Here is a 26,612-nt window from a genome sequence, read left to right as displayed (position 1 = left end):
GCTCAGTAATGTTTTAGGTTTATATAAATTGTTGGTCATTGTATGTACTTTTTCTTGATCCCTGCATAACAAGTTTCAATGCAAGTTTTATTTATAGCGTTTTAGCTAGTAGTGTGCAGCCTAATTTTATTCTTCTAATTAATAAAATGCAATACTTGTCACATTGATATAATGGAGCAGAGTATAGCTGCAGTGTATGCTTTAAGTAGCTATCTGTAGGTGTTTATACACATGTGCGCGTATTGATCATTGTTAATAAGATGCAGATGTTTTAAGTATGTTCTCCATAATGTATTTTTAGGATTGAAGAAGCTTCACCACCAGGTTGTGGATTTTGCCATATACCATATGATGAATTGAACATGCCATTCCCTGCTCACCTCACTTATTGTTACAACTGCAGGAAGCAAAAAGTTCCTGATGTCCTTTTCACCACAATTGACCTTCCTGTAGAGGCAATAGTTATTGGGAAGGGATGTCTTATTCAAGCCAGGTATCTATCAAAATGTTTTCTTAGTAAAGTTTTGGAGATCTTTGAAAGAATTCCTGTTGCTAAAATCCAGCATGTCATCAAACCTTAAATTTTTATGGTGAATTGCTAGGAGTTAATGACAGTGTATTAGGGTACAGAGGGATGACAGCCTTCTCTTCCCCCTCTGTTATGTGTCATGTCTGTTGATGGACATCTGGTAACTTACCCATGTTGATGGGCATTTGGTAAATGTTCTGCTTTTTTTTTTTTTTTTTTTTTTAATGCATGTGGGAATTGCTGTATTTTGTCTGCCTGGATGTAAGAGTTTTCATGCTTTAACTTACTGTTTGGGACTGCTGACATCGTCAGGTACAGCTATTGCACTGGAAACTCAATGAACTGTTTAAGTCAGTTGTGTTAATTCTGTGCTGATGTCTGTAACTGAACATTAACTCTGTAGAATAGTGTCCAGTTTATGCTGTGGTCTTTGAATTTGGAAAAGGGAATAAGGTGGTTTACAGTGGGAAAGAAGGAAGGCTTAGCTATGTACAGTTTGTATGGGTGGTCAACTACATGGATAAATAACTGGTTGGATGGTAGGGCTGAGAGGGTAGTGGTTTATGGTTCGTAACCTACCTGGATGGCTGCAACAAGTATAATACAGTCTGCAGTGGGATCTGTCCTGTTGAATGTCTTGGTGACATGGAGGGGATGATGGTCTGCATTCTCTTCAAGTTTGCCAGTTACACCACAATGAATGGGACCAGGCAGTATGATACGTGTCCAGTTCTGTCCTCCTCTGAGAGTAAGAGGGACACCAGAAAACTAGAGCAAGTTCAGTGGAGGGCCACCAAGGGAGTAAGGAGCACCTGTCCTATGAAGAGGAGCTGCGGGTGCTGGACTTGTTCAGTCTGGAGAGAGGAAGGATTCAGGGGGACCTGATAGCAGCCTGCCAGTACCTATAAGGAGGTTATGGAGCATATGTAGCCAGGGTCTTCACAGTGCTGCACAGTGGGAGAGTGACACACAATAGGCCTAAGTTGAAGCAAGAGAGATTCAGCGTGGATGTAAGGAAAAACTACTTACCAGTGAGGACAGTCGGGCAGTGGAGCAGATTGTCTAGGAGGTTGTGCAGTCTCCATCTTCGGGGAATTTTCAAGACCTGACTGGATAAAGCTCTGAGTATCCTAGTCTGAGCTCAGAGTTGACCTTGCTTTGTCTGTACAGGAGGTTGGACTGGAGACCACCTGAAGACCTTTCTTACCTGAGTTCTTTTTATGATACTATGATGATCATTCTCTGACTTCTGCTACAGCAGAGTTACTTGAGCTACTGTAGAGATGTGTTCTGTGCTCCTCCTTTGGTATTTTCTGTATTACTAAGCTCTGTGTTTAGCTCCATTGTGGAAATTGACTTTGTGTCACACGGTGGTCCCCCATCTGTCTCTGCACACTTGCACGTGTCCCGTTTTCTCTAGAGTGATTCCTCAAACACTCCCACCCCTCAAAAAAGAAGAAAGAAAAAGACCTGAAGCTATAGTTATCAAGTTCACCTCAAAATCTTTCTATGATTGGGTAAATTACTATGTTTCCCTGATGATGTAATAAATGTGGTCTTTAGAAGAAAGTATTGTCTGTTCATATCATTAAAACATACAGTTGTGCTCTTTTTGAACAAAAATTTGTCACTGAAAGTAGGCAGTCATTACAGTGGTGTGGGGTTTGAATTTCAGCTTATGGGACTAAACCCAAAGTGTGAAATGTGACTAACATAATATAGTCAGAGATGGGATTTCTATGTTCTTTCTTTTATTCTTTTAAAATAAGTATTTTTAGCCTGGTTAATTGGTTGAGCTGTGAGGGCACTAATTTTTTTATTTATTCCGAAGTGTGCCTTGAATAACTGTATTAATAGGAATTTTAGAAGTTCTACCAGTAGATGTAATTTCCTGTGGTTGTACCTGAAGTGTTTAAGAGGTTTGCAGCAACAGAAATAGCTGTTTGCATTTGGGGTCTTACTAGAAGAAAAGCTGAAAATACAAATTTTCAGATAAGACAGTCTCAAGGAGTTGTTTTAAAGAACTGACATTTTATTTTACAGTTGCAGCAATCTAGAAGAATGCACCTCATCAGTTCTGAGGCTTAATTGAAGAGGGCTGCAGTAACTGTCCCTTGAAATAATCTGTTGGGGGGGGGGGGGGGGAAGGAATGTTTAACAAATACCAGACAACTTGCAATAGCAAAGAAGTTGTGTTTGTCTTCAGGATTTGCTTTGACAAAAGTGAGCAGGGCAAATTTTTAACAGTCGCTGCTATTTGATAGGAGTGCTAATATATTTAGCCGAATAGCTAGTAGATGGTTATCTGGAATCTGTAGAAAACTTCTTTACATTGCATAGTTATTAGGTGCTATCAGACTATTATGACAAAGAGCCTGTGTGATGCATGTTGTTTCTGATAAGTCCTTAAGTGTGTTTTAAGAAAGGAGACATGACTTCATTCAGTGCTTTACAAAGATACAGTATTTTTAATTTTTGTATTGTGCTTTGATAGGGAATATTTTTGAATGTTGCTGAAGGTTATGTATTGTTCTGTTTTATAAATTTAATTTTTATGTTACCTATTTTTATTTTTAATATAAATACACAGATTCCTATTAAAAATGAAAATAAAATGTTACTTACTGAGACTCAGTGCCTTGGTCTGCCTTGATCTTCCTGATGAGAATTTAATATTCTACAGGGTTCTAAAATAAGTTAAAAAGAAACTGATTGTATTAGGTTATACAATGAGGGGAAAAAAAAAATCAAAATACCCTGTGATTGCTTTCAAACTTCAACAGTCCATTAAAACTGTTTATCTGCTGATGTCATGTACTGTTTTGTGGTGTTAGGTTATGCCGACTAAAGAAGAAAGCTCAAGCTGAAGCAAATGCAACATCTATCAGTAATCTCTTGCCATTTATGGAATATGAAGTGCACACCCAACTGATGAATAAACTTAAGCTGAGAGGAATGAATGCTCTGTTTGGGTTGAGAATTCAGATCACTGTGGGTGAAAATATGCTAATGGGATTGGCAGTAAGTACAGTTTTAATATTGGGATTCTTTTGCTTTCCTACAGTATTTTTTCAGGACACAGACATACAAGTGTTTGTGGAATTCAGAGTAACTAGAAATTTTAAAATGTCATTTTAAGAATAAATGAAGTGATGGAAAGGAACGAGGTGTCTAATTGTTGACAAATCAGGACAGACTGTCTTTCAGCACCAGAAAAAGAAGATTGGAGTTTCTTGAAACTCTGTTAGAGGACAAGATTATTAGAAAGGTGATGAGAGGAAAAGAAATTTTAAATGGTTTAATGGCATAAATTACAGAAAAATGATTGTGTTCTTTAAAGCTCCTGTCAAAGAGATCCCTGTTCCTCAGTTACATTACAGTTCCATGACAAATAAGGTCAATCAAGTATCTCAATAGATCTTTTGGTTAGCTACCAACAAGAGGTTTGTTGCCTCTTCTTTGATGGCACTGAAGAAATAAATGATAGATTGGAAGTTTCTTAGAGATAGTCAAGAAACGTTCATTAACAATATTTTCTAATCTCAGTCTGTCATGTGGGGTTAGAGTAGTGGAAGTATGCTGCTGCTTCGTGCATCAGCTTAAGAGGATGCTTGGGTAATATTGACTGGCTTACATGTTCTTTTGTCTGAACTGATGATCTGTTTTCTGTAAATAGAAATGGGATTGTCACAACTTCAGTGATACTGTAAATGGTTTGGCCAAGTTTTAAATCCTTGCAACCATCACTTGCCTATACAAAATATAGTAGGACAGAGGTTTTAATTCATACTTTGTTTGGAACTTTTAGGTAAGTTAAGAGCTCCACCATGGAAAAGACCCATAAGAAGGAGAGAGTTTATTAAAAGAATGGTGCTTTTTTTCATAAGTGAACAGGAGAGAGATACCCATTTATTATGGGAAGAGATCATGCTGTAATGTGCACATCATAATGCTGTCCATTATAGCATAAGCATTATGGAACATTTTATATGAAAATATTGGAAGTACATGCTTATGTAATTATCGTTTTTCTTAATGACTTTTTAAGTCTGCAACAGGTGTGTATCTAGCAGCTTTGCCAACACCTGGTGGTATTCAGATTGCTGGGAAGACTCCAAACGATGGCACCTATGAGCAGCATATATCTCACATGCAAAAGAAAATAAATGATACGATAGCAAAAAACAAGGAACTTTATGAGATTAATCCTCCAGTGAGTAAAGCTTTTATATTCTTAAAAATAAAGCGTTCTGAGTCAAACAGATATATACCATGTATATACATGAATTCTTAATGACTGAATCATTCAGAACATAAGTTGTTTTTTAATAGATACATAGATTCTTCTTACTATATTTTGGGAACCTACTGGAATTTTCAGATCTCTTAAGCCACATATCCCAATCAGTTTGTACTTATTTAGATTTATTTCTCAGTAAAATTATTTTCAGACTGTTTTGATTCTTAGAACTGTTAACAGATTGCTTATAATTGAAATTATTTCTAAGCTACATAGAACAACTGTTAATTTTTATGTCGTTTTTAGGAGCTACCTGAAGAAATCATTGGGTCTCCCATTCCAGAGCCAAGACAACGTTCCAGGTTATTAAGATCTCAATCAGAAAGCTCTGATGAAGTTACAGAGCTAGACCTTTCACATGGGAAGAAGGATGCTTTTGTCTTGGAGGTGATAAATGTTTTCAGTACTTGTTTTCATACTTTTCCTGAATGTATATAAAAAAAAACGAGAAAAGTTTTCTTACTCATCTCTAAAGACAGTTATTAAATTGTGTGTAAATTTTTCCATTTTGTATCAGTAGGAAATGTTAAGTATTGGATTTTCCATTGTCTCTCTTCTTATTATTCTATTTTGCTGTTCTATTTCTATTAAAGCATAGCTAGAATATGCCTATTATGCCAATATCTGAAAAAAAAGATTGCCCAGCTATTCATGAACATGTAGCAATATCTAGAGTAATAACTAAGAGCTGTTAAGAAATGCCCTTCTGCCTACTTCAAGCAGCAGTCATGACTGATCCAAAACTTAGTTGTATTTTTATAAACATTGAGGTTCTGTGTTGTCACACTTTATATTTAGCAAAGAAAAAGCTTGTATATTCTTCCTGTTTCAAAGCTCTTTTTGTTACAGTTGGATATTCAGAATTACTAGTTTCCAGAACTGCTAGTATTCAAAGCATTCAAAAAAATGCATGTGTCAAGAGAGCACATAGAAGACAACTTCCTTTTCTGAATTTCAGCTGATACTTTTCAGAGTTCAAGAATTTACAACTTCAGAGAATACCTTCCAATTCTTTCTACAGCTACAACTAGAAACAAGAACGCCGCCTATAGACAGAAAACATAGATTTCTTTTACCTCTCTATTCACTAAAATTCAAAGATGTGATTTTAACATTGTACAGTTTTGAAGGAAAGGAGCCAAGTATTAAAGAAGGCTAGAGTTCTGATCATCATCTTGTAGATACAGGTATTATACATACCTGTCTTAGACTAAGAAAAAGAAAACAATTAAATTACAGCCTGTAATTGCAGCCTAAGGTACATTCAGGACTTTATGTTAATCTTCACAAAACACTATCTTCATAGAAAATAATCTGGAAGAAGGGTTGTAGATAGGGAGAATGAGAACATGCTGTAACAGCAGTTCACTTGAAAACAGAGGTAAGAAGGGAGAGTGAAAAAATAACAGGTTGGGAGAGGTCGGTATAATAAATTGAGATTGGTTGGTGCTTCTGCTCTTTGAGTAAATTTTTGCTCTCCAGTCCATTACAGGTATACTAGAATCAAAGTAAGTAAATTAGGAAGTCCCTAAAAGTAACTTTGATGCTAGTTAACTCTCACATTAAAAAGAAATGAAGACAGGTTTCATCAAGTATTTTTTGCAGCTGATCTTAGCAGGTTTTTGTTTTAATATCATCATCTGTGTAGACTGACAGGAGTGGAATTGTATCCTCAAAACGAAAGTCATGATAGATGCTCTCTGAGGCACTGTATTGAAATGGATGAGCCAATCAGAAAATACTTTGATAAATGCAAAAAGGGTCAAATGCCTTTGTAAAAAAATACAGGTTTGTGTAGGGCATTAAAAAAAAACCAAAAACCCCAAACAAACAAAACAACTCAAAGACTGTTATACTGCAAGAGACCCTTTGGACTGGTTATGGAAAAATACTGGAAAAACATATGCCCAGCCTCCTTTTCACTTATAAAGGCTGTCAAATAGAAGAGAGCAATAATCAAAGCTTGGCATACTTCTTCTGTCCAGTTGCCTCATAAAGAAGCTTGATAGGTTTTAAGCAAAGATCAGCTGGCTAAGGACTGCATTATATACTGCAAGTGGAGTTCAACTCTTCTTTTTACAGTTTTGGAGACTTCTTCCTTCTACCTTATTTATCAACTGTAGTATATGGAATTTGGGGGGGATAGGAGGAGACCTCCATATAGAAGGGAAAAATTTAACTATGCTATAGGGTACTATAGAGTACATTACAAATGGTGCTAAAGTTGGCATGAAAAAGATCTGATGTTTAAGGACCATCATTACTGGTTTACATTATGTGAATGTGTTGGTCCTAGAATACGCATCCCTGTGTTTTGGTAGTTCAGTCTTCATTTATAGAAAAAAAGGACTTTTCATCTGTGGAACCACTTTGTCATGGTTTAACCCCAGCCAGCAACTAAGCACCACGCAGCCGCTCACTTCACTCCCCCACCACCACCCAGTGGGATGGAGGAGAAAATCAGGAAAAGAAATAAAACTTGTGGGTTCGGATAAGAACGGTTTAATAGAATATAAAAAGAAGAAACTAATAATGATAATGATAACACTAATAAAGTGACAGCAGTAATGGTAAAAGGATTGGAATATACAAATGATGCACAGTGCAATTGCTCACCACCCACCCACCGATCAATGCCCAGTTAATCCCCAAGCGGCGATTCCCCCCCCCCCCCCCCCCCCCCCCCCCCCAGTTTCTATACTAGATGTGACATCACATGGTATGGAATACCCCGTTGGCCACTTTGGGTCAGCTGCCCTGGCTGTGTCCTGTGCCAACTTCTTGTGCCCCTCCAGCTTTCTCGCTGGCTGGGCATCAGAAGCTGAAAAATCCTTGACATTAGTCTAAACACTACTTAGCAACAACTGAAAACATCAGTATGTTATCAACATTCTTCTCATACTGAATCCAAAACATAACACTATACCAGCTACTAGGAAGACAATTAGCTCTATCCCAGCTGAAACCAGGACGCACTTACTAGTGTTTTTGTTAAGAAGTTGGGTATCAGAGACAATATTCCAGGAGCTTTAGTGAAGCTCCTGACTCTTTCAAGAGTAAAGTCATTGTTCACTGGAAATATGTAAGAAAAAGTGGTAAAAAATTCACTGTGATGAGGAAATGCTAAGAGATGCTGGGAAGGCAATTATGAGAGGTAAGGCTGTCTATATTTTTGGGGGAGGAAAAAAAAATGACTCCTCCACTTACTCTGAGAAGAAGCAGAAGCAACACCTGACAAGGGAACCCCTCCTATACTGGAGTTAAAATATAAACAATTTCCAAAATATTTGCTAAGAAAATGTGGGAAGCTAGAGGTAAACTTGGATCTTTTGCAGCTCAATAAGGCAGAATGAACCTAAAGGCACATGGCACAGAAATATTTACAGAAGGTAGCAGGGCAGATATGGTCTCAGTCTGATCTAAATTAACAAAAGTCTTTAAAGATTGGATGGAGTAGAGGTTATTTGCATATGAAAAACTAATAATCCCCAGATTTACCTTTTCTTGTTTGATTTTTCTACTGTTCATACTAAGTAAGGTTTTTAAAGTCCTGGAAAGATTTTTATGTGTTATTGCAATAGGCAGAGAATCATCACATCAGTATAATACAGACCTCATGAGAGCTCTAGTACTCAAAGATCCTTAGCTGGAAGAAGTTGTCAGTTGTTGTGTAGAACCTTGTTCAGCATTTTAAATTATTTTAAAAATTCTCTTTATCATTCTTGTCTTTATTTACTGCAGTTTCTGTGTGTTCTGTGCACATTGCTTTATTTTTAATACAATTTAGTTAAGGGATCTATTTTTCAAGTCTTAAGTATACCATAGGCTGGTAGTTAAGATTTAGAGGTCTGGTTGATGGAATCCTTTTTTAAAATCTCAACTTAGCTGCCAGATATAGATCTCTTAATGACAAAGTTTTTACATCTTTCTGAGACGTCTGACTGGAACACCAACATGATTTTTATCGATTATTCCTTTTTCCAGATTGATGATACTGATGCAATGGAAGACGTACATTCTTTACTGACAGATGTTCCACCACCTTCTGGTACATATTTTTCTAATTTATACTGTAGGCTGCAAAATGACAAAATAGAACTGGTTTTATTTTAAAAAAGTAAAAATTAAAGAGTAACAGTGGAGAGTATTCTTGAAGTGTTTAGCTTCTCAGATATACCTGTGAAAAACAAGTCATTAAACCTTTTATGGGGATTGTTGCTTATTGAAAACTGAAATACACAAAATATTGTGTGGCATTTTGTAGTTCACTGATTTGTTCTGTTGCTGCAAATTTGTTAACTTCATATGGGTGTAACAATTGGATCTTTTCTACTAGTGTACCAGTTTCTGAAGATTTTTAGACTGAATAGCTAATTTGTAGGTTTGGGGGTCAATGAAAGTAGAAATACAGAGAACAGAATGGTCTTTTAGGTTATTTGTAGCCGTATAATATGACATATTGGTGTTGTATTCCAAGTTATTTAAAGTGAGCAATTTGCCCTTCCAGCACTCTTGCTCAACAAGTGCATTTGTATTTTCCTTGCTTTGTGATTGTGCCATACTGTCAATTTAAGTCTCTTTGTTCACTGCATTTGTAGTGCTGTTAAAAAAAGCAAAGTCCAAAATTATTTGGAATTCTTAAATCACCCACAGCATTTTTATCCAAGTCAGTATTGATCTTTTTCTGTAGAAAGCAGTAAAGTCAAATAATAGAAATTTTAAAATTAGAGTAGTTTCTAATTTCTTCAGTGTTTTTATAGATGTATTTTTAAAAAGTGTTGCAACTCAAGAACATAGAGCTGATTAAAGTGAATAATTTTCAAAATTCAATCATGAGACTTGCAATCAATGTCTTTTTACTTCACAGTACAAATATGAATGTTGGGGCTGCATTGCTGGCAATAGAACTTTGTGAGGTGTCCATTTAGTTGTCTGCATTTAAAAATGAAGAACCTAACAGAGGGAGGTGTACTGAATGACTCAATGTTTGCTTGCTGATAGGGATCGTGCGAGAATGTGTATTACATTAATGTAAAAGGGGGGGGGGGAAATCCCTCAGAATAGCATGCTAACAGTTCATAGTTCAACAGCATCTGGAAAGATGTCTTTGTAAACAGAACCCTTTGATGAACTTTTCTGTGCATTTGGCTCTTTGCATTTTGAGCCTACGTGCATCTTCAGTGTTCATAGAATTTTGCATCAGGATCTGTACCCATACAAGAGCCAGTTTCTTATGCTTGGTTTGTATCAGCCACTTTTTCATTTTTCTTATATCAGGAAGAACAGTGAATCATTGCTTTGTATCAGTCTTCTTTATGCTGTTTGTGGTTGTATATGTGTCATATCCTCCTTGGTGGAACTCCTGGATATGGATAAGAGGCTAATGTAGTTGTCCGTTATATGGAAGTTGCTCTGTACATTTGGTTCTCCTGTCCTCCCTCTCTTGTGTTTGTGAGTTTCTGCATGTTTCTTCTGAGCATGTATCTGTTCCCTTCCTAATAATTGGTATCAGTGTTTATTATTTTGAGTAATGGTGAGCTCAGAACTATCCTCGTCATAGTTACCTATTACTACCACCAAATCTTTTATTCCTCATCAATTATCCATTATTAGGCCCTGGTGTAGTTGATTTTACTACCCTAACATAAGGCCATCAGCAGTCACCTCATTTTATCCTCTTTTGCAGATAAGTTATGAATATGTTTGAAGCATACAATCCTGAGTCACAGATGTCTCCACTGTGAAAACTGAGCATTTATTTTGACATTCTCTTTCCAGTCTTATAATAATTGCATTTCTTTCAATGGTACTCTGTTCTTACCTTCAGCATATTTAGTTTCTTAAAGAGTCCTTGGTGAAGGATCTTATCAAATGCTTTTTGATGTCCGAAGTAGACTATATTAGTCAGATACCTTTTGTCTACATGCTTGTCGACAGCTTGTGAGTTGTGACTGTTACTTAGAAAAGTGGTATCAGTTCCTCTGCAGTGTCTTGTTTTTCCATCTCCCCATGAACTCCATTTTCTGCAATAACTTCTACGGGCCGGTAATACAGGTATCTGTACTAGGCAAATTAGTAGGTCCCAGTCACTAAAAGCACCTCACTACCTGAAGATGAAAGAATCCTCTTCTCTGGTAGTGGGGTAATTTTAAGTTTTACAGTTCAATGCCAATTAGTCAGCTATTTAATCTTTTGCCTTTCCTGTTGCTTATATGAATCCTTATTTTTCATTTGCCTATTTGTTCAATATCTCCTTTAGACACTTTTGTTTAAGACAGGTTCTCTGATGGAAAACAAACAAGGGACTCGTTTTCCACTATTAGGAAATCTCCACTACCTTGGTGAACACCGATGTGTGGGGAAAAAAAATAAAGGCATGTTTTCCACTATCATGTTATCATCTCTGCATATTCTTTCTATGTCTTTCTTGGCTCTTCAACAGGATTTCTGCTTTTGATGTTCTGAAAGAAAATCTATTAATATTTATACTTTCTGCAAGCTGCTACACCATTTCTTTTCTATCTTATTTTGTGCATTTACATAGGCCCTAGCAGATATTTCTCTTCTGTGCTCATTTAGTGATACCTTTAGATTTTCAACATTGCCTGTTTGCTGTGTATAACTTTTCTTACCCTGTTGTTTAGTCGTTATACTTTTTTCTTTCTTTTTAGTTTTTTTTTGTGTGTGTGTGTTTTCAGGTCTCTCTTAGTAAGTACTACGTATTTGCACTCAGTCTCTAGGTAGTATCTTTAAAGCATCTGTCTGTCAAAGGTTAGCTTTTCAGCTTTTCCTATCACACCTTTTCAATAAGTTTCCTCATTTGTATGTAGCTTGTCTATTAGAAACTAGGCAGGGCAGTAGTGGATTTTGGGTGTTTGCCCTTCCTACAAGAATGCTTAAGCATATCTTGATGAGAGTTAAAAAAACCTCTTTGAACACTTCTCCCTGCTCAGGACCAGCTAGTCCGGGGTTTTTTGTTTTCTGGGTTCTATACGGAGCAGTTCCGTGAAGCAGTCAGGGAGGTTGTCTCACCAATTAGTCTTAATATCAGATGACATGAGTTACCCAGTCTCTGTGGGGAGTAGCTGTCACTGTTGCATTTCACGCCTTTGTAGCCTCTCTCAAGTTCCTCAACATAATGACATTTCTGGCCTTGCTTTTCGGGGGTTGAAGAAATACTCAGAATTAGAATTCTGTAGTGCGTTATTGTTTTAGAAGTGGTGAGTTCCATCTTTCCTATCCATTTTTTCACTGCAGTATAAATAACAGAAAGCGTGTGTTTTTTGTATGTTATATTGTATTCTTCAGATGCTATGTTTGTTTTTTGAACGTTGGTCTTATTTCTGGTATATTATTCCATATTCAAAAACAAATGAGGGAAAATACTTGCAAAACGTCAAGTAAGGTCACATATATTTCTTTAAAAATATATTTATATTTCAGTGTGCAGCATAGATTTCCCCAAATTTTTTTTTTTTTACAGGTTTTTACAGTTGCAACACAGAAATTATGCCTGGTATAAATAACTGGACACCAGAAATTCAAGTAAGGTTATTCAAAGAAAATTAAAAATTTTTTTCCAAATTGTGTTGAAATATGCTTTAGTAATTTAAATATATATTAGAGATCACTAATTTTGAAAGATTAAGTAAAAGGATACTGTAAGAAAAATAGGGTATGAGAACCAGTTTCTTTGTGGTTTTTCTATGCTGTTATGTAATAGAGAACCTGGTACAAAAATACAAAAATGAGAAAATAGTTACAGTAAATATGAACTTTAAGGTTTTGGGCATTTTTAAGAGCTTGGCTAGATTTTGAAGCCTCTTAAAGAAATTTTTGACTGTGTGTCATGGTTTAACCCCAGCCAGCAACTAAGCACCACGCAGCCACTCACTCACTCTGATACTGCAGATCACTCACTGAGATACTGCATATGATAACATTAATAGGTTAAGATAAATAAGAATTAGATAAATCCAATCTGGTGAGTAGAGAAAAATTCCATGTATAATTAAGTTTGAACATTTTGGTCATGTTTGTACAACACAATTCAGTCTCATATAGAGAGAGTTAAAACAGATCGTAGTGAACTTTTACGCCTAACTGGCACAATGCAAGACTGGTTTGCAGAGGCACAGCACAAACCTGAAAACAATATGCCTGCACCAGCAGCATGCTCTCAGGTAGATGGTATTGCCTGTGTATCTGTATATGACATTCCATTATTGTCTACATTGTTGTACACAATTAACATATAATTTTCAACAGCAGTTAACAAAATATGTAGCAGGTAGAAGCATGCAAAAGCTTCCTTTATGAAGCATGCAAAAACAACATGGAGTATTTCATATCTTGCTTAATCACTTGTTTCATATATTCGTATACATTAGTTCACAAAAAATTTGCCTTTTGTTTGTAAAATTTCATGAGCAATAAGCACTTTACTTGGCTTACTGTTGCTACGTTTTTCTCCTTTTCTCCCTGTCCCTGTTACGCATGATTTGTCTTCTTTATGAATTTGTTTTGGTTTTAATATAACATACAGGCATATATTGGGAAAAAAAAAAAAGTGTGTTTTGTTTCTAATTCAGATGTTCACAGCAGTAAGAGTATCCAGATTAAGCAACATTAACCTAACAAATCAAACACTTAATAAGAACTTTAATGATCTCTGTGAGAATCTGTTGAAGGTAAGAATCTTATTTGAAACGTTTTTTGAATTGTTCAAATGGAAGCAAAGTAAAATCAGGCTATACTGAAAATAACATTTTCTTCATAATTACTTTTCAGAATTAGGCTACAAAGTGTCTGTAATTAGTTTGTAAGCTGCTCTAAAGATAGATTCAGCTGCCTTAGTGTATTAAGAATTTCCAAAGCTTTTTGAATCTGAATGAGTCCTTTGACTGGTAGTGTACTCTAGAAACAAAAATAAAACAACTGCATTCTATCCTGACTTTTCACACATGTAGTTCATCTTCAAGAAAAAATTACTATGATTAGATGTTTTCTACTATGAAAAGAGTTTTGATCTCTAATTTCTCTGAAGTAAACCTTACATTTTTTTAGGCTAACACAAGTAATGTCTTGCCTTCCACAGAGCTTGTATTTTAAACTACGATCTATGGTTCCTTGCTGCCTTTGTCATGTAAATTTTACAGTTGCTCTACCAGAGGATGAATTAGTTCAGGTAAGTAGACTGCCGCTTCTGACTTTTCAGCATGTAGGCATGCCAATTTTGGCCTTTAATTAACATTTGCTGCTCAGAGTACACTAGGCTAGGATTTGATTTACTAGTATGTCTGGTGAATTCTGAAGTAAAACTTAAGGCCGTAAAGTTCGGTGAAGAAAAAGGATGACCTACTGAGTTCACAGTTTTGAGAATCATGGGACTATGTGGCATTTCATGAGCACAGTGCCTCTTAATAGTGTGTATCTTTTTAGTTAGGTAGGAAACGAAAAGCCCTGACTAGTTATCCATTAAAAGGTGTTAACCACGTACACTACAGGAATATGGCACGCTAGTTTTCTAAGCATGCTGTTGTTATAATTGTCTAATTTTTCTCTTGCTGTTTCAAGATGATGCGATAGACTTCATTATTTTTAAAGAAAATGTTTTCTTTAGAAGTATAGCAGCATTCTTGTGTTCAATTAAACATATCTTTCTCTCCCTTACAAATAAATGATAATGAGTTTTTATGATTCTTTTTTATGTCACTTCACCAAGAAAGAAGGAAAGAACTGATGAACAAAATCATAAATGTGGGACAAACACTGTCAGGTGTATGTTCTAACAATGGACCTTAGTATTACCTTTTATGCTCTCCTGTGAAGGGTTTTTAATATGTCTACTTAGATCATGCCCCCCCCATTGTTTTTTCTATGGAAAAAGTTGTCTTGTTTGCAAAATTATTTTTGCAGATTGCATGAGAGATTAAGTTACCTGATATGCCATGTATTTCTGATTTGCAGATCGCAGTCACAGCTGTTGCAATTACATTTGACAAAAACCAAGCATTACAAGCCAACAAAGCCCCTACAGAAAAATCACAGCAAAGAGGTAAGTGTTGTGAGGCATGTAAAGATAAGAGATATTTTTCTTTCCTTTTTCTTCCCCAGTACCTAACGAGTCTATGTTTTAATTTCAGTTACACATACACATTTTTACAGGGAGGTTCTATAAAATTGTAAAGTCATAACATAGAGTGTTTTAGAGGTCATATATGTGACCTCCAGCAGGATGACTTACTTTTCAAGTGTTAGGTATATGCTTTATGTAATAAACAAACTTACAGTAACATGAAAAAATGTTTGGTATTTCCTTATTTCATGTACCATCTTTCTTTGAATATTTTTCTCTAAAGAATTAGTGTAACAGATGATGATATTTCCATTGTATTTAGAAACATGTGGTGTAAGTCATTAGAGGATACTTGTTCTTATAAGTAGCAAATTTTGTCCTTACTTGAAGAAGGCAGAAAATAAATTATTCATAATACTTCAAAAAACCTCCCCAAAACACTTAAGTAGGTCAGTAATATTTATGGAGATCAGTGAAGCATACAGTATTATGGAGGGAATAGAAGAGACTACTGCAGTCTGCGTATGTCATCTTGCTAATGAAGCACCATCTTATGCTAGAAATGTACGTATGCAATCTGGGTATGGGAATTTAGACAGAACTTTGAAGATACTCCATTCTGAAGAATGGAATTAGGTAGTAGAATAGAGCCATATGTTTCTAAAACATTAGTTATACCTTCTTCAATTTTAACAGTAAATTGTTTGTTTTCTTTTACGTGAAATAAATCAAATGTTACTTTTTACTGTAATGTATAGCTAACTCAGATCCAACTGCAGAATCAAATCTAAAATGCACGAATTGACTTAATATTTTTTTCCTGAAAATACAAAATCAAATCCTGTTCAATGGAACACAGATTCTGTTCAATTTTGCAGCTGGATTTATTGTCAGACACCTAACTGTTTATACAGAACTGCATCACCTTATGCATATGCTGAAAAAATCTGTTCCAGTCAGACCTGACTAAATTGAATTCGTAGTGCTTATTATTACTGGCAGATCTTATTTTGGGGGTTAATTATCAACTGGGTATGGTTTTTTTGTTGAAGCATCTACAGACAATGAAGACCAGCTACAATTTCCATTGGAACTTTGCTCTGATCCCCTTGCTTCTCAACCATTCCCACCAGCTAAAGGTCAGTTAAATGGAAGAATGCTGAACTATTGTTTTTTACTGATTTTGAGTTCTGTCTTTCATTGTTGCAGTAGCTTTAAAATATGTATACTTTCACATGCTCTAAATATTCTTTGCTACCTAAGCGTAATGGATATGTTCACTCCTAAAGTAAAATTTTTTGAGAGTCACAGAAGATGGCCTGGCTAATCGTTCTGTATATATTGTTTTGTAGATTTCCCGTAGTTCTTCTGTCTTTGCATTTAGAGTATTGAAAATGCTGCAAACCACTGGGTGTTGGGTGTCATTTGACTTAAGTATAAATTACTTAATAATTAGGCTTGCCTCATACTGCTTTGCTTCTGTAAATGGCCCATATAAAATAACTCCATGTATTGTCAGCCTCAAATAATTAATCTCATAGTTTTAATGGTGGGAAATACTTTATCTAGCAAATACTGGTTGCTGAGCTGAGCAAAATTGCATGCGATTTTTTTTTTTAAGTGAAAGGAGCCTGAACTTGCATAGTAAACAATTTGTACAGTGCAGCACACTTTAGCTGTTAAACAGCTGCTTTATTTTACCTGAGGTAGAGCTGCATTTTAAGAATGATTGTCACAATTCTTCTATGACTGTAGTAAAAATCAGGTAGTCATTCATTGAAATCAGCTGTCTTTATTCTCCATTGTTGGATTACCTACCCACCAAAATGGCTAGTGATAGGAAATTTAGTATCTGTGAATTGCTGTAAATGTTCTTTTACTAAAATGTTAGAGCTCTCTTTTTTGCCCATTACATAAATTGTATAAAGGAAGGTGCCTACCACATTTACTTGTGTTTTCAGAGGTCAGTTTAATTTCAGCAATAATATTCTTATTGCGTTGTTTTTTTTTTAATTTTTATGCATTTTTGTGTGCTTAACTTTTAATTGATCATATTATGATACTACTAACCTTTCATTTTCAAAAAGAGGAGCTATCCAGAAATTTCTGACTGGTATCTTTTTCACAGTTACTTGACTGTGCTACCTGTATAATGGGCACTGACCAGTAGAGGGTAGCCTGTTCACGTATATAACTTTTCCTGATGTTCTTCACAGTCTGTATTGTACTGTACATCACTTCAGAGGCTTTCAACTAGATAATTACTTCATCTGTCATTTCTTCACAAGTAGACTCGAGGTTTCATTGTAGTTACGTATACTTAGCAGCTTATTTAATATATTGATACCTTTTTTACATACTTTTCTGTAAGATTGTTATTTTAAAAATACATGTGTACCACCTTACACAGTAATGACCTTTACTAAATTATCATATAATTTGCAAGACAGATTTAGTAAAGTTAATTATTTATACCAATTTATTATGTGCTATCAAACTATGTAGTTTACTATATATAGCAGATTTTTTTTCTCGTTGTTTTGGTTTAACCCCAGCCAGTAGCTAAGAACCATGCAGCCGCTCGCTCACTCGCTCCACCCACCCAGTGGGATGGAGGAGAGAATCAGGGAAAAAAGAAGTAAAACTCATGGGTTGAGATAAGAAAAGTTTAATAGAACAAAAAGGAGGAAAAAATAACAACAATGATAATAACAATAATAAAATTACAATAATAATAATAATAGGATTGGAATATACAAAGCAAGTGATGCACAATGCAATTGCTCACCACTCGCCGACCGATGCACAGTTAGTTCTTGAGCGGTGATCCCTCTGGGCCAACTCCCCCCAGATTATATACTGGGCATGGCATCACAAGGTATGGAATACCCCTTTGGCCAGTTTTGGGTCATCTGCCCTGCCTGTGTCCCCTCTCAACTTCTTGTGCCCCACCAGCCTTATTGCTGGCTGGGCATGAGAAGCTGAAAAAATCCTTGACTTAGTGTAAACACTGCTTAGCAACAATTGAAAACATCAGTGTGTTATCAACATTCTTCTCATACTGAGCCCAAAACATAGCACTATACCAGCTACTAGAAAGAAAATTAACTCTATCCCAGCTGAAACCAGGAGACTCATATTTTACTCTGAAAAGTTTTTTTTGTAAGAAGAAAGCTGTTGTCCTCTACTACATGACTCTGCTCATATATTATCTGAATGGAATTCATTTTGTCTTGTCAGAAGTCCTGGAGGGTGCAAGTTCCCACACAGGTATTCCTGCTGCTCAGAGAGGTGAGTTTACTTAGTTTAGCCATATGCCAGAACAGAATGAGCATTCTTGGGATATTGGTATACTCTTTTTGGATGTGTCTTAATCCAGGAAGTGTTTACTAGTTAACTGAGAATGCATGCTCTGGTGTGGCTTAATGATATCATAATATTTTGACGTGTTGTTTAATTACAAAAGTCAGATTTGTTAATAATAACAACAGTGTCTCTGTCAGATATATTGATATCACTTTATCTGACAGAAAATTAGTTCCCTGAGAGAGAGCTTTTTTGCTTGTCTTAATTTGAAGTTAGCATGTGTTCCTTCCGTTTCTTCAGAAAAATGAAGAAACGGTGTTTGCAAAACATTTTTTTTTAAGATACGCAAACACTCTTGCAACTAATACCAAAAGTCATAGCAGAAACAACTCTACTTCTTATTGTAATAATAAGGGGGGGGGGGGGTGAGTGTTGGGGGGGGGGGTGAGTGTTGGAGGGGGGGGATGTTGGGGGAAGGAAGACGGCATTTTGTAAGGAAAATTCATTTGTGTTTAAAACTGAGGTGTTGTTTCAGCTTGTGACTCTTATCCTCATCACCAAAGCTTTTTTTCAGTCTGTAGGTTAGCTATTGATAAAGATAGTTAGGAAGTTTAAATCATGATCAGCAGCTCTTAGTGAGGAAAAGAGTAGCAATGAAAATTAAAATTAAAAAAGGCTTAAATAAAATTAAAGAAGCCAGAACTTAATACCTAAAATGAGATTAAAAAAAATAATCTAGCATAAGTCATTAATGACTGTATTTGCATGTTTTTTCAGTGATGAAGTCCCAGTCAGGCAGTTGGTTCACAGCTGGGACATCACCAGAAATCGGTACACTGGTTTGGGCAAGTCCAAACCTATACTGTAACTTTTCCTTTAAACAGACCTGGAAAGGGATGTTTGTTCTCTCTCAGACACAGATAATTGCTTCCTCAAAAGGAGCATTGAGATGAGCAAGAGACATCATCCATATTTTTTTCTTTGTTTTTTCTTTTGTTTTTCTGTCTGTGTTTTCAGCAACGTCAGTTGATTACAGTTCCTTTGCAGACAGATGCAACAGCTGGATAGAGCTCATTAAACTGAAAGCTCAGACCATAAGGCGCGGATCAATTAAGACAAGTAGGCGGCTGTTTCTACCACGTTATGATAATCTGAGACATATCTCTGATTTCCCAGTGGTGAATAGTGGAGTTTCCTGCCCAGCAATAGTATTACAGATCACGTATAGAATGAATACCTGAGTGTGAAAACTGCCGACATTGTTACTGTCTTTGTAAGCTAATATAGGGTTTATGAACCAGTATCATAAAAAGCAAAGTACAGTATTTCTGTTCACTTAGTAAAAATTAGTTATCAATAAATGTGTACGCCTACTAATTATATAACATACACTGCATGGATGTAGGTGTATGTATGATCTTGGAAAATTTTTGGTGAGAAACAGGAAGCAATCACCAAGGTGACAGTCAAGGCAATGGTCACTAAATTAGCAAGTGGTGAGTTATTTTTCAGTAGTTCTTTGGCCACAGGTCTGACTATCTTGCTTAAATTAGCAGAGATTAATATCTGTTTTAATGGAAAATGCTGCACTGGGGAAACACAACAACTTTCACACTTCCTGTAATTTGTTCCTCCAGCAGAATCCGTATTTCAAAATGTTGGCACTTTTTCTTTACCTTCACTTTATAACTGATTGTTGTATGTGCAGCTACTTGCCTCGATGTTTTCCTTTGCAGGAATGCCACTCTTCCAAATAAATTCCATTTCAGCTTTTTGTCTCCTTTTGCATGCATTGCATGATAATTTCCTTTCTCACATGATATGGCTGAGCATCACAGGCAGCTGAATGTTGTCACCAAGCTATTTGGAAACCATAAAGAAGAGTTTTTGTGTTTTGAGAAACAGTAATCAATCTTACTTGATAGTTACTTTCTCTTCTTTTTTTCCCATCTTTTTAGCTGCTTCACTTGATAAAGCAAGTCCATTGGCTGAGGGATACTTACGGCACCGTTCTGTTCCGTCATGCACCAATTCTACCGTCTCAGTTGTTAAGATGACACCTCTTTCTTTTCTACCTGGGGCAAAAATAACCAAGTATCTTGGGATAATCAACATGTTTTTTATAAGAGAAACCACTTCTTTGCGTGAGGTGAGCTGTATATCAGAGATAAGCACTTCTTGTTAATTATAATAATCAAATAATAATATCTGAAGAAGTTTGAGTTGAGGTATGGCACAGCAAGGGAATAAGAGTTTTTGTCACTTGAGGGTAGGTGCTGAATGGGGAGTAAGTCACATTGCACCGTTCTTGTCATAGAGCATATAGAGCTGCTTTGTGTTTGGCAGTGTTAGGAAGGGGTTACTTAACTGTTGCCATTGCTGTTGAATTTGGATGTAATACTAAACCAATGAGTTCTTAAACAGAACTATATGGAAAAAATGGGTGTTTGACCAACAGTGGTAGCTGAGATCATTTGAACCCAAAACTGAGATTAATTTAAATGCTAAAAAAAAAAATAAAAAGAATCCATTCTTCTCTCATTTAGCAAGTTCAATGATGAGCTTTCACAGTGTATTTGGATTTTGGATTTCTTTGGTTAATACAAGGTTTCCTGTATCATATATAACTATATTACGCTGAGCGTTCTCAGTAACATAGCTCTGTGTGATGAATGTCTAAAAAGCATGCCACGGAGTATATAACAACACAACTAGCTTAGAGGGTGTAGCTAGTGATACTCAAACAGTGATCTCCAGTCTGGATCTGGACAACAGATAGCCCTCTGAGAATGCCAAAATGCAAGACATGTTCCTTATCATTTTCCTGTCCTTTTGGGAAGTAGCTGCATCCTTCTGCTACAATTCCTGGCCACAGAAATAGAATGTACCTCTTGGTGGTTTGTTAGTGCTAAAAAGTATGCTGTTTCTTGCTAATTACACATTGATAAAATTACAGAGTAGATGTTAATAAAAATGATCAGCTTTCATAAAAATGAGTTGCGAGCTCTCTAGAGAAACTTTGATCAGAAAAACATTTTGTTTGGATCTTGCAAGTTACGGCCCCTTTTAACTTCAGAAATCGATGTGAAAAGGACAGCATTTTCAAAAGGATGTGTATGGTATGACCAGGGAAATGGTTACATGACATTTCTGTACTAACTGCAGTTTCTGTAGATACAAATTAAATAGCTGATAAGCTTTGGTATCTATGATAGCAGATCCCAGCAGAGGTAGGTTGCTCAAGTATTTGATTCAACTCCTCCATGAAGTTGGGACGGTTGTACAGTTTCTGTGATGCTGTCAGTGTGCTATTTCCAGCACCCAGGGCAGCTAATGTAAATTCATTTCAGCTGCATAGGCTGAGTCACAAACCAGTTTTAATACTAATTGCACAGTATTGCCCTGAGGCTGTAATGGAGTCAAAACAGAGTGGTCATTATATCCGACTCAAGCAATGTGTTTCAGATTCTACAGGGAAACAGTTAGTGGCATTTGTGTTCGTATTGCTTTGTATTTTGCTTATGGTGGTTTACAGCATATTGAGGCCCTATGAATGCTTTCATAAGCTGAAATACACACCAGACACTGTGCTTCAAAAGTTAATAATAATTTTAAGTCCAATTTATCCATTGCTCTTAGGTTTTGCCGTTTACAGGTGGATATTTATAATCTTTTGTTACCTCTTGTCATCAAATCTTATCTTTCGTTTATAATATTACAGAATCCGTTCCACCTCACTGCCTCCTGCCCCAGTCAGTTGCTGTAACTGTTAAAACACTTGGACAAAATCAAAATTTCATGAGGAATTACAAACTCCTGTTGAAATTTTGATGTCTGGCTGCATTTGACTTCATTCATGCTTTATGCTTGGATTGGTGAAATTATACTTGCCCTTTTGTTTGTTAATTTTCATCCAAGATATGTTTTCTTATGTCTTTATGAGTCTGTTCGGGGTAGATTGTAGTACCCAGTAGATATGAGGGCAGCCTGTATTTGTTGAAGTTCAGCTTAGATAGCGTCTTCTTCTACCTGCCTCTTTTATCTTCTCCAGTGGCACACACGCATGTTGGAAGTCTAGTGGTCTTGCCTTTCACTTTAATTTTGAAATTTTACAGGTATTTTGAACCAATAGTGAGCTCTGTTTCATCAGTTTCTTTCCTCAGTTTTTTCTGTGGATTTTTTTTTTTTTTGGTTGGTTGCCTGGTTTTTGTGTTGGGTTTTTCCCCACGATGTAGTTGCTTACATTCTTTCATAAGGATTATTTAGGAAAAAAACCAAACTTCACTGTTTTCCTTCTCCTCCTTTCACAGCAATTTAAATTATTCAGCTTGGCACCAAAGAAGTAAAAATCCCCCACAAGCACCATCAAGTCAAAAAACTTAATGACACGGGATGGCTAGAAGTTCTTTTAGGCTTCAAGGGGGGGAGGGGGGGGGGAGCTTGAATAGCTTGCTTGTCAAGTCTCTGCTCTGTCCCTTGCTTGCTTGTATTTTGAGGGATCATTTCTTTAGTAAATGTTGAGAACTAACAACAATGATTAGCATACATTAAGTTGCAGCAACCAAAGGTGGTGGCCACTCCTTACCAGTAATTTCCAAGAAGTCTAAATCTCTTTTAATCCTCAGTAGAAATTATTCTTTATCTGCTTCCCAGTTATAAAAAAAAATGGGCAGTATCCTTCCTGATGAAAGAAAAAAAGTAATTATTCAACTGTCATTGGAATATTAAATGTTCCTGCAGAGGTGTAGGAATATCTGAAAAGTGTCTGTAATATACTGACTGCAAAGAATACTAGTGACGAATAAGCTACTTGTGATTCTTTTCCTCAAACAGTAAGTTCCATTGGTCTGATTTTTAACTGTGACCCTTTAAAAAGTGCATAGCTTTTAAGTTCTGTACAACATACCATTTAGGATTCACTGAAATACTCAGCTGATAAAAATGTAGGAAAAGTATTCAGCATCTTGTAGCTATACATAACATAAAATGTAATTTTTTTTTTTTTTTTTTTTTTCGATTTTAGGAGGGTGGTGTCAGTGGTTTTCTCCATGCGTTTATTGCTGAAGTGTTTGCAATGGTGAGAGCTCACGTTGCAGCTTTAGGGGGGAATGCAGTTGTCTCATACATAATGAAGCAGTGTGTCTTTATGGAGAATCCAAACAAAAATCAGGTAAATTATGATACGAAATAACAGTGCTATTGTGATTAGTATGACACAAATACACATTTTATATATTTAAAAAACAGCAACCCTGTAGAGCCATGTCTGCCTAACACTTCTGGATCTCTCATCGTCATCTTTGTTTAAAGAAGCCAAGAGCATTCTTGGACACATGAGTTAACACAAAATTACAAATATGCTTCATAAATACCCAAATGGGTAAAAATACTAAGTGTACTAGAATGAAGTAAATTGCAGGAAACAGTTGAACAGTAGTGCTGAACTTACTTAGCTTTTCTGATCTTGTGGTGTTAGGATTTTCATCCTAAATCCACATAAAAATACCTGGAGTTGCTGATATAAAATGCTCTATTTTGGACATAAAGGGACAAAACTTTATTAGTAAAGATGACAACAGAATATGGTTCTTTTGGTACACAAAATATGTTCAAAACAATAGTGAAAGCAAGTACAGCTACTCAGATACTTCATTTGTGGTGGTCTTACGAGAATCTGTCTATATGTTTGATAGCACACAAGTGAGTGGATATAAAAGAAAATATGGCATAGATTGCCTCACTAATAAATTCTAATAATTTGTGCGTCTCCTGATCTCTGTCAACTTTCTTATTATCTGTGTAGTTATATCTTGCTGATATAAATAAACATAAAATATGTTACTATTTAATGTTTGGTAACTGTGTATTGTTGTTGGTTTGGTTTTTTGTTTTTTTTTTTCAGGCTCAGTGTTTAATAAATGTCAGTGGTGATGCGGTCATCTTTGTACGTGAATCTGAGTTAGAAATGTTACCAGTACAACCTTCTACGGTTGTTTCTCAGCCCACAAGTTCTGGAGGAGATGTCACAACATGAAGACAGAAAAAGTGAGATAGTCTCTGCCAAATATAAAGATTATTTAAAACGTGGGAATGTTTAGGTTTGCATCTTCAAAATCAGTATCTCCCTGTAACATTAATAGCCAAAATCCAAGACAATCACTATACTTTGTCCTTTAACTTTATGTAATAGTCAGGGCAGCATATTGGCAGGTATGCTCTGATTCTTTTGTTATTATTACAGGCCCCTGTGAAACCTGGACAGTAAGTGAAGCACTGATAGGAGAGTATGGATTAAAGTAGTAGGCATCACATGGAACCGTGAAAGTAAACAAAAATTCTGCTACATTTTTCAGCTGTTCAACAGGACCATGATAAGTTGTAATTCAGAACCATTTCTGAGTTTGCATACTGTATTAGCTGATTCTCAGTTTAAAAAATAAAAGAGGGGTTGGGTGGGTGGGAGATAACTGAGAAGCCTGTATTAGCAACCTCTGCCGAAGGAGCAAGAGATTCGTCGTGTGTAGGCTGAGAAAATGTGGGCTGAAGTCTCAATTTACCTTAGATCATAGAGTGTGAAGAGGAAGAAGCAGCACCAAAAAGTCACAGTTTGAGTTTCTGCACACTGAATTTCTGAACTGCTGATCTTTTTTTTTTTTTTTTTAAATTACTACTATGCAGCATATGTTTTGGGTGGGTGTTGGGGGGGGGGGGGGGAGTTGTTGTTTTTAAAAAGGTGCCAGACCATGATGCTGTGTTCCTAATCATCCCTATGGTTAAAAAAAAAAAAAGTACAAAAAGTTGCAAAGTGTGTTTGGTGCTATTCTAAGATGTTCACTTCAATATTGACAAAACGGATCCTTTTTTTATATAAGATTCCATGAAAGAATTGTCCTGAGGCTCATTTTCTTCAGGCATGATCTCTTGCAAGGATTACATAAACAGTCCTCCAGAAGTCAGTTATACAGAGGTATACTCCAGCCTCCCTTCCGTTTAACAAGTTGGAAATGCCTGGCTAACTGGAGACTGATGTACATTTGTGATGTTAATTTCTGCAAGTTGGTTTTGTTTGTGTTGTTTTGTGTTGTTGGTTTTTTTTCGCCAGTACTGTAGCTGGGAAATTAGGGTACTGCAAAGAAAGGAAATTTGTCATTTCCAGTAAATGTCATAAAGGCAGTGATATTCTAATGTAAAAAATGCAAAGTTTGATTTGAAGATGCATTCTTATTTAATTCTGACAATACCATATGTGGAACTTGAACAAACATGTAAACTTGAATGTAAATATTCTGCTTAGTGTTGAAATTAAGCAATGGCATGATTATTTGTTAAAACTAATTATTTCATTGTAAATGAGCATGAAAATCATTCTTGCACAATAAATTTCTTTATAAAATTTACTGCGTTTTTGTATGTGTAATAGTTAAATGTGTATGCTGGATACATATTAAAGATGTCCCACCCCCATTCTCCTCAGAGGAATATTTTTTGTATAGCATGTTACAACCTGATTATTTAAAATTTGGAGAGTTAATTATCTTTAAATATAAAGTGTTTGAATTAGGTGCTTGCCAGAACACTTTACTCATACAGTTGTCTTCCTGAATTCTGTAGCTGTTGCAACCAAAGCTGCCATAAATTAAGTCGCCTGTAAATAGTTGCAGCTCTCTTGATTATTTTGCAAGGCAAATCTTGTTCCCTTTGAAGCTGATGGCAGAATATTAATAACTTCAGAAGGTCTTGGATGTGCCACAAGAAATTGTTTTCAGTGTATATTCAGCATGGGAATACTCTCTGAAGTAGAACATTAAAGCAGCTGTTCGTGATTTTGTTTGTTTTGTTTGTTTTGGCGTTTTTTTGGTAGCTTCTGTGGAAGTATTAATGCCATCTTTTAATTTCTAGCTGTTTAAAAGGTCACAATTTCTTCTAGTGTGTTTCATTAGACATAGAGGAGGAGCTTTCTCATCTAGAAATTTTTAATTCTTCTCTAATTACTATTCCAGAAATGACAAACATGTTTTTTAACTGTTACTAATTGGGATTTAGCTTTTCTTAATTGGTCCAGCTGAATAAATGTAACCTGTAGAAAGTTGTACACTTAAACTGCTTTGATTGTTATTTTCTTCTTTCCAGTGTAAAAAAAGGGGATGTGTGTGCAAATCCATTGTCATTTGGTACATTAGACCTCATACATTTCTCAGAGGCAAAAAAAGGATTATATAAACATGAGACAAACTTCAGGGAACTATTTGACTATGTAAGGGAATGAAAACTAAAACATGAGTTAAAAATTTAAGTCATTAGTGCACAAAATGCCTTTGAGGAGCTGTGTGCCTACAATGCAAGTTGATTTATGTTCCTTGCTGAGTTCAGAATGGCTGAAAAATCATAGGTACCTTGGT

The 26,612-nt window shown here is 35.9% G+C and overlaps 1 protein-coding gene across 24 annotated transcripts in view; it reads left to right on the top strand.

The window, feature by feature from the left end:
• Nucleotides 1-25,610, top strand: part of C2CD5 (C2 calcium dependent domain containing 5) — a 70,557-nt gene extending 44,947 nt beyond the window's left edge. For 8 of the 24 annotated variants that reach the window (XM_052790463.1, XM_052790455.1, XM_052790454.1 and 5 more), the window contains 15 exons: nt 302-493; nt 3,364-3,550; nt 4,578-4,742; nt 5,076-5,216; nt 8,814-8,877; nt 12,313-12,374; nt 13,421-13,519; nt 13,927-14,016; nt 14,799-14,886; nt 15,960-16,046; nt 18,148-18,198; nt 19,231-19,332; nt 20,172-20,362; nt 23,237-23,383; nt 24,116-25,610. In XM_052790463.1, the coding sequence (XP_052646423.1) occupies nt 302-493; nt 3,364-3,550; nt 4,578-4,742; nt 5,076-5,216; nt 8,814-8,877; nt 12,313-12,374; nt 13,421-13,519; nt 13,927-14,016; nt 14,799-14,886; nt 15,960-16,046; nt 18,148-18,198; nt 19,231-19,332; nt 20,172-20,362; nt 23,237-23,383; nt 24,116-24,247 (1,798 nt within the window). In that variant the 3' untranslated portion in view covers nt 24,248-25,610. Of the gene's footprint in view, nt 1-301; nt 494-3,363; nt 3,551-4,577; nt 4,743-5,075; nt 5,217-8,813; nt 8,878-12,312; nt 12,375-13,420; nt 13,520-13,926; nt 14,017-14,798; nt 14,887-15,959; nt 16,047-18,147; nt 18,199-18,990; nt 19,045-19,230; nt 19,333-20,171; nt 20,363-23,236; nt 23,384-24,115 lie in introns of all 24 variants that reach the window. The other 16 variants (XM_052790457.1, XM_052790456.1, XM_052790452.1 and 13 more) reach the window with 4 other exon arrangements.
• The last annotated feature ends 1,002 nt before the right edge of the window (nt 25,611-26,612 follow it).

Source organism: Harpia harpyja, chromosome 6, assembly GCF_026419915.1.
Source record: "Harpia harpyja isolate bHarHar1 chromosome 6, bHarHar1 primary haplotype, whole genome shotgun sequence".
NCBI lineage: Eukaryota > Metazoa > Chordata > Aves > Accipitriformes > Accipitridae > Harpia > Harpia harpyja.
Note: the sequence above shows the minus strand (reverse complement) of the source record. Positions and strands in the feature narration are given on the sequence as shown.